Source organism: Apteryx rowi, unplaced genomic scaffold (assembly GCF_003343035.1).
Source record: "Apteryx rowi isolate R43461 unplaced genomic scaffold, aptRow1 scaffold_437, whole genome shotgun sequence".
Classification (NCBI taxonomy): domain Eukaryota; kingdom Metazoa; phylum Chordata; class Aves; order Apterygiformes; family Apterygidae; genus Apteryx; species Apteryx rowi.
Window position 1 is genome coordinate 63,992 of NW_020450691.1, and position 14,644 is coordinate 78,635.

Genomic DNA, 14,644 nt, shown 5'->3' on the forward strand with positions numbered 1-14,644 from the left:
GTTGTTTCGATTTGATTTTAAAAAATCTTTTCAGAGGCTTTTCAGTTACAGGTGGAGAAAATTACAGTAGAAGATAAAAATAAAACCAAAAAACAGTAGTATCTCAGACCTCTTTATTCTGATACATTTTTTTCTTTGTGACAAATGATTTTTAAGATAGAAAAGATACTGCTATGATAATGTAATACAATCTCCTGAGCAGCACTGACAGTGGAACTTTGTTCAGTGATTCCTTCAAAATCAGCTCTGGCAATTTGTGGTTGAACATACCCATAGAAAGAAACCTAGTTTTGATCTGAAAGGAAGCAAGTGGGTAGAGGCAGCTCCCCCCACCCCTCCGCATGCAGGATGTCATCTCTCTGATCTCATTCTTTCTCTTAACTCTATGTCTAAGGTATGCTTTCTCAATTTCCAGTGTTGTGTTACAATGATAGATCTTATTTATTAGTTTTTTTCCTAAGGATCCCTCAGGGTGTTAGAGTTTCTGCTTTTTAAGTTACAGTCCCTTGTAGAATATGTCTTAGTGTTTTATATTTCACTTAATTATATTAAATCATATGTTTACATTTTGTATGACTTAGTGTGACTAGTCTTTCTCATTATCCACAGCTTCCTATATAGTATAGCTTTTTGCAGCATGAAAAATACAGCAGAAATAATTTCCTAATTTACATTGCTGATTTTTTTTTCAATATTACAGGGGTATTTGGGATCCAACCGAAAATATTTTGCGCTTTTTTCTCCACTATTTCTTAAGTGCTTTCTCTTCATCGCATCCTATTGCATTTCTTGGTCCTGAACCTGTATTTTAGTTACTGCTTTGGCTGTTTTATTAATTTTTCTTTCTTGCTGTTGCTGAGTTTCCCTCAAGCCCACTTGCAGGACTCTGTTGATTCTTGATTTTATTCTGAAACAGTCACAGAAACTCACAACAGTTGATAGTTGAAACAGGTTGATTCTCACTTAATCTATCACTGTTCAGTCTTACCTGTACTTTAGGAGTTGATGCCTCTTTCTGAAATGTCTTCCTACCAGTTCAAGCTTGTTGTCAGGGAATACAGTATTCCATATTATATTGACAGCAGTGCAATATATGCTCTTTTGAAGACTTTAAGCACTGAAATTCTGTGACTGTTTCCTCTTCTCCCACTGTACCTTTCTTATAATATCCCATCAGAATTTTTTTCTTTATAAAACAACTTCACAAATCTTTCCTTATGCTTGATAAACCTTTAGGATCTTTTGCTTCAAAAACAGTAAACTCCTCCTTCGTTTTCTTTTTAACTCTTTTCCAATGGAATGTGTGCTAATCTTGTCATCAAAAACATCTACTTGGCAAACAGCTTAAGTACAGATCCCTTTTTTGCATGTGTTCCCAAACTGAGCCTGTGAGGCCATAATAAGTGACTTGTAGTTGATACCTAGCCTGCAGTGTGTTGTGTGTACTGTAACCCCAGGAGCTGGTCCTGTTACCCTACCCCATGCATGCTTACAGGTTGGACTACCGAGTCTTGCTATGCTAGAGTTGTCCCCCATCTGTGGAAAGCGCTGCACTGGTTCTTACAGCTTCGTGATAATCTGAGAAGCAGGGGGAAAGGAAGATGGTTTGGAAACTGGAAATTTATTTGCCTTGTCTTATATTAATTATCTCATGTGGACASTCCTCCAGTCCTTGCTGTGGAAGTCCCAAACAAGCTGCTGCTGGTTACTCTCTGATCCTGTCTGTACTCCCTCAGTTCAAACTGCATCATTAAACTTTGCTGCCCTTCATACATGTTTTTTTGTTTGTTTGTTTTAATTTTTCCATGCAGTCCCTATGGTCTTTGACCCAGTTCATCTCACCTTCATTTTACTTTGTTACCTAAAAACAGATTTTTTTTCTTGGAAACTTATAAAAGAGATTTTTGTAAAAGTAAACAGAAAAAACAAAATTTGAAGATAAATTATCTGCCTCTTTTCCCTTCGTATCTCCTGATTTTCATTTGTGTTAAATATGTATGTTATTACATCTTCAGGCAAGTCTTAATTGGTGAAGTTGCTTTTTGGATTTTGTTTCTAAGTGTGTAATTCTAGGAAGTTATAAGGAGGGAAAAGTCCAAGGCCTCATTTGCCAAATGACATTTGTTTTGCTCTGTGGTGCTTCCTAAAATTGAGAGGCAGTCATGACATGACTGTCATGCACGTAGATGACAGTTTGCTTGATTTCAGGGAGGTATCAGACCTGTCCTATAACTGGACATCAGCAGCTTGGGGAAATTAAACATTTTAACTTTCTTTCATAGTTCTATAATGTATTTTTTTATGCTGATAAGAAAGATAGTATTAGGTATATTCAGGAAAAATATACTTTTTTGTCTTCTTGAAGGTTAAGAATGGCCCTACGTATAACTGTACAGAATGTAGCTGTGTCTTTAAAAGCTTGGGTAGCTTAAATACACATATCAGCAAGATGCATATGGGTGGTCCACAGAATTCTGCAAGCTCTTCAACAGATGTATCTCATGGTACAGCGGTAAGCCTTCCTTGCTATATTACATAAATGCTTTCAAGAATTTAATTATTTTATATTTTAATTCCCATAATTCTTCAGATAGGTTAGAACTACAAAAGCTGTAGCTGTCTTATGAATATCTTTTTGAAGTTTTGTGTCATTTTTTTGGAATCAATTTATCTAGTTAAATATTGGCACAGCAAATGCAAAAAAAAAAAAGGATTTACAGTTTGAGAGTTTAGATGAGGGTTTAGATGAAAAATTAACAATTTTATTCTGCAACTAAGTAAAATACAACTTTGCTACTTACAGATGGTGGCAATGGGGGGGAAGGTTTCCTCTCTGTAGATAACATGAAAATAATTGAGAAGCTTCACCAGACCAATGGACTTTAGACTATTCAAACTATTTATTAGTTTTAACTCATTTGCAGAGGTTAATTATTGATAAAATGTTAGTCCATATGAACACAGACTAGATGCTTGTTCTCAGTATTTTTGATAACTTGTTTTAAATATTAGCTTGTTATTTGACAGATCATAAAGGAAAAATCTTAGCTTTGTTAGAATCACCAAATTTTTTACTTCACCAAGATACAAGAAAAAGTTAAAATGAAGAAAACAATTCGTCTTTCATAAGCCCATTTCATTTTTTGAGCCAATACATGTTTAATATTATTTAATATGTTCTTTGAAGAGACCTTCTACTTTTTCTATCTTTTTTTCCACTCTCTTCCTCATCATTTCCAACTTTTATGCTTTTAAGTTCAACATATGACATGCAATTTCAGTCTTTGAAGAGGAGGGTTAAAGTTGTAAAAAAAAAATTTGAAAACTTAAATTTCAAGAGTTCTGACAATGTCATAAACATGGTGAAATATTTAAAGTCTCACCTTCATTATGCAGCTGTATCTTGTTTAAAACAAGTGTCTAGTTAGTGGTGTTTGGAGAACCATTTGTTTTTTTCTAAATTTCATAACTTTTTTAATATGGTAGATGCTATTGATCTCTTCAGGTTAATTAAAAAAAGATTAATGTGTCCTCTTTGCTTACAAATACATATAATCTCTACATCTTTTTGTAAGACATTCATAAGTGTAATCTTAAAAGCCAAATGGAAGTGGAAGGTGTCATACTACGTAATGTTTGCTGGCCAGCTGTGTTTTTCTTGTTTTGTTTTGTTGTTTTTGCATCGTAGTAACTCAGTTGCATATTGCTGTCACAGAAGCATACTGCCATTCTCTTTGCCTCGTGCATATTTCTCTGCTTGCATGAAGGAGTGGAAAAATATAGAATACATCCCTACAGTAGTATCAGCAAAACGGGGAATGTTTTTTTAAAAAGAATGCCAATTTAACAAGGAAGAACAAGATGACTGACATATTAATGACATGTTAAAACAATATTACTCTTTCTGTATTTAATTTTGTATCTGAAACTGCAGAGATTTATTAATTAATTAATTTTATTGCTATAGAGAGATGGTACATTCTTAAATTAGTGCTAGTATTCTTAGCTTAGAACCAGCTTCTTCATTCTGGTCACAACTTTTGTGGCTTCTTTAACATCAATCTTCAGTATATCAAGTATCAAGTATAATACTTCCACCTTACTGAAGTTTCTGATTAGTCACTGTCATCCCTTAGTATGGACAAGGGGAAGAGCAATGATTTTGTCTCTATTACGTGGTTCTAAAGGTTGAAGGCTTTTGAAGTGCTGTGCTACCGAAGAATGCATTCTTGTCTGGTACATGAATATGTCTTGTAAAATATGTTTACTGTTAAGGCTGTTACTTATCTTGTCTTGTCAGTGCTTATAGCTTAGGTATCAGTTTCTGTAATTTGCATTTATTTAACATATATAAACTATGAAACAACACTGGCAGTCCTACGTAAATTTTTATCTGTCCCATAAAATCTCCTTTTTTTTCTATTCCAAGCTTCCATACTATAGCAAAATGAACGGTTCTACTTTTATGAGTAATATTAACTGTCTTTCTGTACAATGGCTTAAAATCCTTTTTTCCTACATCTGTATAGGACTCTGTCGCCCAGTCTCTGACATCTCCTGCTAATCTTTTGCAACATGTTGATAGCAAATGGAAGAATGTAAGTATAAAGTTTTCTCTATATTTTTGTATCAAGACTAAAAGGGGGAGAAACTTTTCAGAATTTTGTAAATGTTTCTTTATGTGGTGAAAGAAGATATGATACTGTCCTCTGTGATAAGTTGATCAGCTAATATGTGAAGGCAGACTTCTTGGTGAATGAAACAGGTGTTGTATGGATCATTCATTTTATGTTCATGAGTTTTACACACAATTCTGTTCACTATATCTTCAAAACGGAGGCAAATATTCTGCTGTATGCAAAGACCAGAGGAGAGTAAGGAGTCTCGTAAGTGTCGGACTATCCTGCGCATCTGACCTGAATTCACAGGAGAGCTGCGATTTGGGTGGAGAGGGAAGGTGCTTGATTTGTGCTTGTTCAGCTGGTTGGACTTTGGGTAGCAGTGGAGCCCTGTGGATCAGGAGGAGCCTGCAGAGCTGTGGGAGGAAGACACAGGGACTGGCTTTCCAGAATGCCCTATGTAGCGCTCTTGGAGACAGGCAGATATTGAGGTGTTGGTTGCAGGGAGAGTGGTAGCATGTTTTGTTGCAGCAGTTGTTTGTTGCCTGTGGGTTGCAGCACTGTATCCTAGTGGCAGACTAACATGACTTAAATTCCCCCCTTCCCTTCCGTCAGCCACTTTTTCTCTGCTCACCTACTAGAGTTCACAGAATCAAGGACTAGGAAATGTGCCAGTGTTTCTTTAAAGTCACCATAACCAGTCTATCCACTTTATTTTTACTCTTTTACTGGGAAATCAGTGTTTTTGGATCAACTGACTTAAAACTGAAGAAAACTGATGTAAACTAACTGATTACTTGTGTGTCGTATCAAATAGTTATACAAAATGTTCCTTATAAAGCTTAAAAAATATTAAAAATGGCTGTTCTTCAAAAGCCGTTTAATTTTAAATACACTTTCATTTTTTAACCAGTTGACATTACTTTCCTTGTCAGGAACTTCAGAGTGGTATCAGAAGTGATGCTGGGGGGAAAGAGGACCATAGGTCTGCAAAGAAGATAATCATCAATTTAAAATGACTTTTATTATGATTAAAATTGTAATTATTTGGGAACTTAATCCAGTAGATTTACAATCTGCATATAGTTGTGTCAGACTGATGTTCTAGAAGGGAAAAAAGCTTGTCCAGACTATGAACATTATGGTCTATCAGTGCATATTGATCTCTTTAGAACAGCTTTTTTAAGAACAATGGGATATTGAAGAGCAAGTCTTGCATAGGTTTCCCCTGTTCATCCCTTCCCCCTGCTCTGCCCCAATTAACTGATTTTTGTTTTGCGTAGGCCTTATGAATAGGGTGGATTATATTCAAAAGTGTTCAAACAAAGCAAGCTCCGAAGTGGAACTGATGACCTACTTTTTTTCTCAGATTATGAATGAAGAGGAAGTTGTTGTCCTTTTCTATTGAATCTAAATATTGGAATTAGGCTCCTCCATCAGTGTTTTGTATTGTGTGGTCCCTTTCACTTGATGCAGAGTGCCAGGCTCTTTCCCAGTGATGGGTGCCAGTCAGTAGCAATGGAACCAGTTTCCCACCTCCTCCTCTGGAATTGCTTATTACTCTTGCCTAGAAGGTGGGAGAATTGTGTCCAGTTCCTTCCTTAGCCTTAGGTCTTCAAACCTGTATCTTCTCCAGAGAATGCCTTAGTTACTGGGCCCCCAAGCAGTTTAAGAGTGAACGTGTGCTGCAGAATCAGCTTCAATTGATGTGTGGTGGGTCTAGGAAACCAAGCAAGGGTACTTTTTAGTCTAGTGGTTAGAGAAAAACCTGAATTCTCATCCCCCTTGCCAGGGGACCTTCTGTTTTTAAACTAGTAACTAGCTAGTGTAAAGCATATGGCAATGTTGTGGAAAAGGAACATATGGCACCACCCCAAAACCAATATTGACAAACCTCAATACTAAGATGAATCAGCAGCAATTTTTTCCCATGTTTTCCAATATTCCTCTTTTAATATACTATCTGCTTGTTTTCTGTGCCTTCAAATTCACAGCTTGCTTTTTTTGTGTGCAGTTGCTGTTGATTGGTTGACCTAAGGTAATGCTCTGAGTTTTCCATGGATCTGTACTATGTATTACTCGTGGCTTTAACAAAGGTATAGGTATTTTTCTATTATTCAACATTACCTTTTTTTGGTAAGTAGAGCTAGTTACTGACACTTATTAATTCTTCCTTTTCCCTCTTTTAATAGAGGTGATTGAAAGTAAGAATGTGTTTTGTATTTTCAAATGGAATGACCTACTAACTTACTGTGATACACCTTGCGTGGTTTTAAAACTTTCTGAGAGAACTTTTAATGTAGTTATGCAGGGAATCACCATTGTTTCTGGTGGGGTCCCTTAGGAGTTAATTCTTGACCCTGCACTACTTAATGTTTTATCAGTGACCTGGAAGAAAATATAAAATCATCACTGATCAAGGTAATACAAAGATTGAGGTAATTTATGAAGAGGATAAGTCACTGATACAGTGTGATCTGGATTTCTTGGTGAGCTGGGTGCAAACAAGCATTATATGTTTTGATATGGCCAAGAACAAAATCATACATCAAAGAATGGAAATAGGCCGTATTTGCAGGTTAAAGATTGACAAGGATTTTACCTTTAGAAATAGGGATTGAAAAGGTCATAATGGATAAATCAGCAGAAAGTGCAGCTTTCCTTGTCTGGAAAGATTAATGTGGTCTTTCTGTATAAAGAAGAAGCCTTGCATAGAAGTGAAGAGCTAATATGCACTCTATATTTGATTGTGGCAGTTGCTGCTTTTATTGTTTGTCTGTTTATAGTATCTGCTGTTCATGAATGTATTCAAAGTTTTAAGAGGATTCAGAGCTATAGAATTTTTAAAGTATTAGATGATGTRTTTTGTTATTGAAGAGATTCAAGAAGCTTTATCTATTTTGCTCATCAGATAAAATATTTAAAGAATGACGAGCTTCTGTTTTGCAGAAAAGGGAAAAAATCTATAATCTCTTTAATACAGAAAAAAAAAAGTTTTAAGGGTTGGAGCTAGACAAATTCACACTTTGAAATAAAGTATACATTTTTAGTGTGGATGACTAACTGTTGGAACACTTTGTCAAAGTTTGCTAGCAATAGAAAAATTTACCATACCCAATTATTAGGTTAAAAATACTGTAATTTATGTACAGTTACTTTATGTAAAGGAGTAATTGACTCGGGGCAGTTGTGTGGTCTGCGTTATGTCGCAGATCGGACTAAGTGATCACAAGGTCCACTATTCTGATCGAAAAATGTGGAATTATGGAGAATACAATCCTCGTTCTCTATGCTGTTTTTAAGTCCCATATGTAAGTATTCTGAGTGAGATCTGGAAGGAGACCTCTGAAGCTTTTAATAATGAACAGGATAGCTTAATGGAAATGGTAACAAACTTTATGTGTACACACATATATGTATTATTTGTCAAAAAAGATTACCTCTGTGAGAATATGCATAAACTTCTATAAAATACATGAATACATGAGCTGAATACATAAGCTAAATACATGTAATACGGTAAGTTTCTTGTCAAACAATGTTGAGCAGTTTCTTCATTAACAACTTTTTTTCTTTTGCTAAAGCCAGGGATAATTTTGTAGACCTTTTAGTCTTTGTAGACCTTTTAGTCTAGGCTTCCCACTCTACTAAAGAGCTTCCTTCATTCTGCTTTAAGGGAGAAAAAAAAAGTCTCTAAAGAGCTTTTGTACTCTTTTGCAAAACATCTTGCATCAGTTTCTGTCTATATGCATTTTCACTGCAGTGATTTATTTTATTTTATTTTGTCAAATAACTGAAATGTTTATAGAACTTTTGCCAAATTTTAATCTGAAGAGATGAAGTCCTTTTATTTGGTCAAACAATGAGGTGAAAAAAAGACAAGCTAATACTAAAAGCAGTAAAATGGCAAGTGCTACTCTTTTGCATGCATGCAAGAGAAATGAGTTAGCGATTTGTTTTATATTGTCTCATGCGAAGGCATTCAGAATACTTCATCTAATTCTCAGGATATAACTAGGATTAAGCTAAAATTATTATTAGTGTGTTTTTGACAAAGCCCCATGTATATTTAAATTTTAGGATATGAAGACATTCATTTAAAGCTAAGAGATTTGAGAAAAGGAGAAAATTAAACCAAAAAAGTTACTAGTTTGATTGTTCTGATGAGTGTTGATGTAGCAACACTAATAATTTCACACGAAGAATGCCAGCTAATAAAAGGTGGTTTTTTTCAAAGGACTTGGCTAAGTAAAATACAAATTTTTTAAAAAGACCACCCCAGTACCCTTTTTCTGTTTTGGAATTACTTTATGTGGCCTCTGTTTGGAGAATTAAGTAATTGGTCTCTATTTTTTCAACTAATTGAAGGTTCAGTAGTTATGATAAACTTAATTCAAGCTTACAGTTACACAGTTTGGGAAGAACTCCAGGAAAGGGATATACAGAAGCAGCTCTTTAGTAGAATGAGCAGACCTTGAAAGACAGCTTTGTATAATACTCGTGTCTTATACAAGTGGATGTCCTTGTAGTGGACAATTAACAGACATTTCAGATAATGGAGCCTATCAGGTAGGTTCATAAGTACTTTTCATCTTCCTTTACGAGTGTACTGCTGTATATTTCAGGCAACACATTTTCGGTCTCCACTTCTTCAACAGACAGAAAACCAGGTGTCTTCAGCTACCACTCATCAGGGACAGCAGGCTGTAACTGATGTGATCCAGCAGCTCCTTGAGTTATCAGAACCAGGTCCAGTAGAAAATAACCAGCCTCAGCAACCTGGTCAGCAACTCAACATTACAGTGGGAATCAATAGAGACATTTTGCAGGTAGGAGCTGTGTATGACAGCAGTTTTATATTTCAGTGGTTTCTTTCTCATTGTTTTTATTCTAGTAAAGTTTGTTCTCAGTATTTTCAATGATAGCATTCCTTCTGCATTTCTAAATGATTCATTATTGGTCAAAAAAGAATTGTAAAGATATACTGAACGGCTACAGAACACGCCAAGATTTTTTTGTATAATATAACAAAAGCAAGGTTATAAATATTGATTAGATGATCTAGAAGAATACCATAAATGTTCAGACCCATACATGAACATTTTATTGATTACTTTTTCTGTTGCCTAGAAGCATCTTACAACACGTTCTTTAGTTATGCCATTCTTCAAGCATAACTGTAATTAAGAAAAAAATGCATTTTTATCTAGTTAAAAAATAAGAGTGTCTCTGGGCCTTTATCCTGTTCTGTTTAATGTGAAATATTTCAATCTTGACTATATGTGCAAAGATTCCATACTTGGTCAGACCCGTGTTTGTCTAACCCAGTATTCTGTCCTTGACAGTGGCAATAGGAAATGCTCTGTGTGGAAGAGATGCAGGGCAGTAATTCAACTGTCCATACTTGTTCTGCAGCTTCCACTGCTTAAAGGCACAAATGGGATGGAACATGGCAGGGAATATTCATCTTCAGTACTGGTGGTAGCCTGCTAATTTTTAAGCTATTTATTCATCTCTAGTCTTTTAAGCACCATTTGAATTTCTTTCTGGAAGACCTGAATGTTACATGTCACTGTCTGCAGATTCACTCTATTACCTATGCTGAGCTCTGTGATATCTGGAGAATTGCATGTAGTTCCAGTAAATTATAATAGGAAATGTAACTTGGTAGCTATTTAAAAAAATCAGTCTTTGAGGTTGATTCTTCAAATTGTTGGATAAGCATTTAATCGCTAAGCATATTGGCATACAAAATAAAAATGAAAACTGGTTTTCTTCAAAGTGATCAAATATCTGCACATTCATGCTGAAATGTGCGTTTGTAGTAATTATCAGAAGCCTTTTCAGACACAATAGTATCCTTAATGGTGTCCATACTGCAGTCCCTTCAATGTGATATAAAAAGCGAGGCATTGCTCTTGTGTCAGTCAGATGGTTATCTGTAATTTGTTAACAGAGGCTTTTGAGCTTTTCCAAGCCTTTCTTTGATTTACTATTAATTCTTTTATACCATCTATGGCTTCTCAGCAAGCTGAGGCTTCAAATTTGCCCTTTTAAGGGGAACTACTCTTTCGTTTAATGGGCGTATCGGATATCTTTTGTATTCCTGGTTAAATGCTTGATTCTGTAGAGAAAGTTGGCACTGTTTTGAAAGTTAGTTGTTGGAACTTGTATTAGCGCAGGAAATTCAACTTGAAATCTCATAAACAACATAACTGTCAAAAGTTAGCATTGTGTAAGAAACAGCTTAGAAACCCAACTGAATTTCTGGGAGGGTAAGACATTTGATAGAATTTATATAGTTACATTTATATTCTGTCTTCTAAATACTTGTTTGAATAAAGTTGTAGTAATTGTGGAATGTTTCTTTCCTAATATAAATGTTTTGTTCTGTTTTAGCAAGCTTTAGAGAACAGTGGGTTGTCTTCAATTCCTGTCTCTACACATTCTACTGACTGCAGTCAGGCTAAGACACCTGGGGTCCAGGATCAAAATCCAGATGTCCAGCCTCTCTCAAATCATCAGGCTGACTCTAATACTGCAGAACAAGATAAGGAGCAAGAGAGTACAGATAAACTGGAAAAGAAAGAAAAAAAGGTTATTAAGAAAAAGTCACCGTTTTTACCTGGTAATGTTGCTACTGCTTGCTACTTTTTGTGCTGTAAGGACTATAGTGTTTTGTGGTGTGTTAGTGGCTTTATAAAGGGATTTCCCCAAACATAGTGTGTATCAAGTATGAACTTCCAGAGGCACTAAATCAGTACTTATCTACTTTTATCTAAAATAGGTGATATGTATTAATTATGATCAATACCATTTATATCTTTCATTATAGTAAAAAAAGTGCCAGAATGTTATGAAGTAATGTGATACTATTAAATATGCTGGATCAGTGGAGTTTTGAGGGAAGGAGGAAAAAGGAAGAACAGAAATCTTCTGCTTCCCCTCCTTTTTCCATCCGCCTTCTCTGAGGAGGATTGGGATTTCATAGTTTGCCCCAGAGCAGAGAGTTCTTGCAAGCTCTACACTTCATCTTTGGAGTTGAGTCCACAAAGAAAGTACAGTGCTGTTTCTTCGTACCAATCTTTACTGATCTAGGCCATGTAGAGAAGGATGCAAGATCGGCATAGTGGATAATGCTTTTGATGTTACCTATCTTTGGAATTGCAGTCATGATGTGATGGTGTCATCATAAATATATGTTAGTATTTTACATCCGTACTGTATGGTGCGTATACAAGTTTGGATTTTGTCTCTGTGCTTTAATGCAACTTTAGTTCAAGGTTGCTAGAAGTTTTTGTTCCAAGTACGGCCATCATAGTTTAATGACTGACCAAGTGGAGACAAGTCTACAATGAGCAGTCATCGAGCTCATAGGTAATAACTTCATAGGTACATTCATGTTGCTTTTTTCTTTGCTAGGGAAGCAGAGATTGATCCAAAGTAGAAAACTCATGTTGTCCAGTGTAACGGTGCTAAAAATCAACATTAATTTTTTCCTCTGGTAGCAATAAAACTGTTTTGTGCTGTGTGCGTATACAGTAACAACATGCTCTAACTGTTACTGCAAATAAAATACAAGGTCATTACTGTACAGTCAAACAACATGACCATTATTTTCTAGTGAAATAACTTGACCTCTGTGTATAGACGTGGTTTATCAAAAGAACAACTATGTGAACTGATTTTAATTTAATAAGCTAATCTGATATTGATTAACAGAAATTAATAGAAACCCCTGATATGATTTAGAAGTTTCTTTTTCATTTTTGTTGAGCAGAGGTATGCTGTTGCTGTAGGAGAGTGCTTAGAGTTCTTGGATCATACAACAATTTGTATGAAGAAGTAGCTTTAAATTATAAATCTTTCAGAAGGACTTTCTACAGAACTTTTGTTATTTTTAAAATACTAAATTATAATAAATTCTAATGTAAGTTTGTTATCTGAAACAAGTGATTTAAGCTGTACATCTGTGTTCTCTAAAATGGCATAGGCCATACTGGGCTAAAGTGAAACTCCTGCATATCTGTCAAACTCCTCTCCTTCAAATCTTCAGTCCAAATTCAACCCGTACTGTTTGTAAATAGGAGCTGTAATTCTCCATTAAAGTATTCAGTTCTTCTGCAGCAGCTGTGCTTGTGGCTTATACCATGAATTGAGTTAGTAATGGAGATAAAAGCAGAACACAACTTCAAGGCCAGCAGGGTCCTTGGAGAACTGAGGGATTCATATCCTTACTGAATTTGGAGAAGAGAGGGCCATGTAAAGTATCCCAACCAGTGAGTTACATAAGGTTTAGTACTTAAAGTAGTTTGGTGTGGTTATGGTTGAGGAGTTGTATTCACTGTTGGATAATTTTGTGTTACATGTAGTATTAAGGAGTTACCTGGTCTATTATATTGCATTACATGCACATTCTGTTTTTCTAAGTGGCATGCAAATTGCATTCTTTGCTTTCTCTTCCTTGATATTGGACATTTCTTAGCTTGTTTCCTGTTCTTTTTTTTCCTTCCTCCTTTTTAATAGCATAAATATATATGAATTTCAACAGGATTCTCTTGGATTTTGTTTTTCTCATTTCAATCTTCACTATTTTTGTGAAGTAAAATCTATCTGGTAGAGAAGTTAATTGTCTACAAAGTGTGTTGAGTGTCGTATGATGGTGTTAGTGTCGTAGAACCTTTGAAAAACTTCTAAAACATTTCCAGCATGCTCATTTTTAATGTTGTTCCTTATTTCAGGTTCTATACGTGAAGAAAATGGAATAAGATGGCATGTTTGTCCTTACTGCTCTAAAGAATTTAAAAAACCAAGTGACCTAGTGCGCCACATTCGCATTCATACTCATGAGAAGCCATTCAAGTGTCCCCAATGTTTCCGCGCCTTTGCAGTCAAGAGTACACTCACAGCACACATAAAAACACATACTGGGATTAAAGCTTTCAAGTGCCAATTTTGTATGAAGTGCTTTTCCACCTCAGGGAGTTTAAAAGTTCACATTCGTCTACATACAGGTAAGGCCTCAAAATTGCTTTTGTGTTGTATATGATTTGGGTGAGATCTTGAGGAAAAAAAGGCAATGTGAAGCACTTGAATTACAAAGGTGTCTATCACGATTGATATCTATCGTAGAATAAACCGTTTTTAGCATCTTATCCGATAAATTTAAGTTTTTTGTCATAACTTTATAGTGTTTCATGGCTTTGAAACATTGTTTGGGCTCTTACAAAAGACATAGATGTTTAGTTTTCTCATGATGATTCAGCCCTTGCTCCCTTTTAATATCGCTATTGTTAATGTATGTGATTGTGCTGTATAAAAAGCCATACTCTTAGAATTTGCATTCTGATTTTACTTACACCCAGTCATCTTTTGTATTTACTCTGCATCTTTGCTTCCCTTCCCTTCCCTTCAATCTTGGATAATTTTACTGCATCACTCAGGACTATTTGGTCACTTTCCATTTTATTTTCTACGGTAACTGGTTGATTAGTGTTGCATCCACTTAGCTGTTTTCAGTATCTTATATTGCTTACACCTTTGTTTATATGGTCTTTGTTTTCACTATTACATAAAATATGTAGTCTTCAACACCTTGTGTTGCCAAACTCCTGTCTTCTGCATGGAGAAAAATGGATTTTCCACTCTTGCTGAACTACAATGTCATTTTCCACTATTTTTTCTTTATTCTTGCTGGTAAATATACTTTCAGCCAGATAAGCTCATAAATGTGACACTCTTTCCTTTCTCTCCTGTTTTTACATCTGCACTTTCTCAAAAACACAATTTCATACTGAATTCTGCAAAAATGTTTGTAGCATTGGTCTCTCCCTTTATCATTCATTGGCAACATACACTTTCCCTGTTTCATTTCCATGATTCATCTTTCATTCACATTTTCTGCATCAATATGGTGACAACACTCAGTGTCCTCTGTGTAGATACTATAATTTGGATATTAATGTTTACTTTCTCCTGTTAAAAGTCCATAATTTTTCTCTGCCTGCTTTCATGACACCAATGGT

General features: G+C 35.3%; 1 protein-coding gene across 11 annotated transcripts in view; it reads left to right on the plus strand.

The window, feature by feature from the left end:
* The window catches only part of ZNF236 (zinc finger protein 236), an 86,939-nt gene that overhangs the window by 24,988 nt on the left and 47,307 nt on the right, over positions 1 to 14,644 (plus strand). For 8 of the 11 annotated variants that reach the window (XR_003255313.1, XM_026076699.1, XM_026076693.1 and 5 more), the window contains 5 exons: positions 2,366 to 2,512; positions 4,530 to 4,598; positions 9,245 to 9,448; positions 11,019 to 11,247; positions 13,361 to 13,633. Coding sequence is in view for 10 of the 11 variants with exons in the window: in XM_026076699.1 (XP_025932484.1) it covers positions 2,366 to 2,512; positions 4,530 to 4,598; positions 9,245 to 9,448; positions 11,019 to 11,247; positions 13,361 to 13,633 (922 nt within the window). In the remaining variant the exon portion in view is untranslated. The remainder of the gene's footprint in view (positions 1 to 2,365; positions 2,513 to 4,529; positions 4,599 to 9,244; positions 9,449 to 11,018; positions 11,248 to 13,360; positions 13,634 to 14,644) is intronic. The other 3 variants (XM_026076695.1, XM_026076697.1, XM_026076698.1) reach the window with 3 other exon arrangements.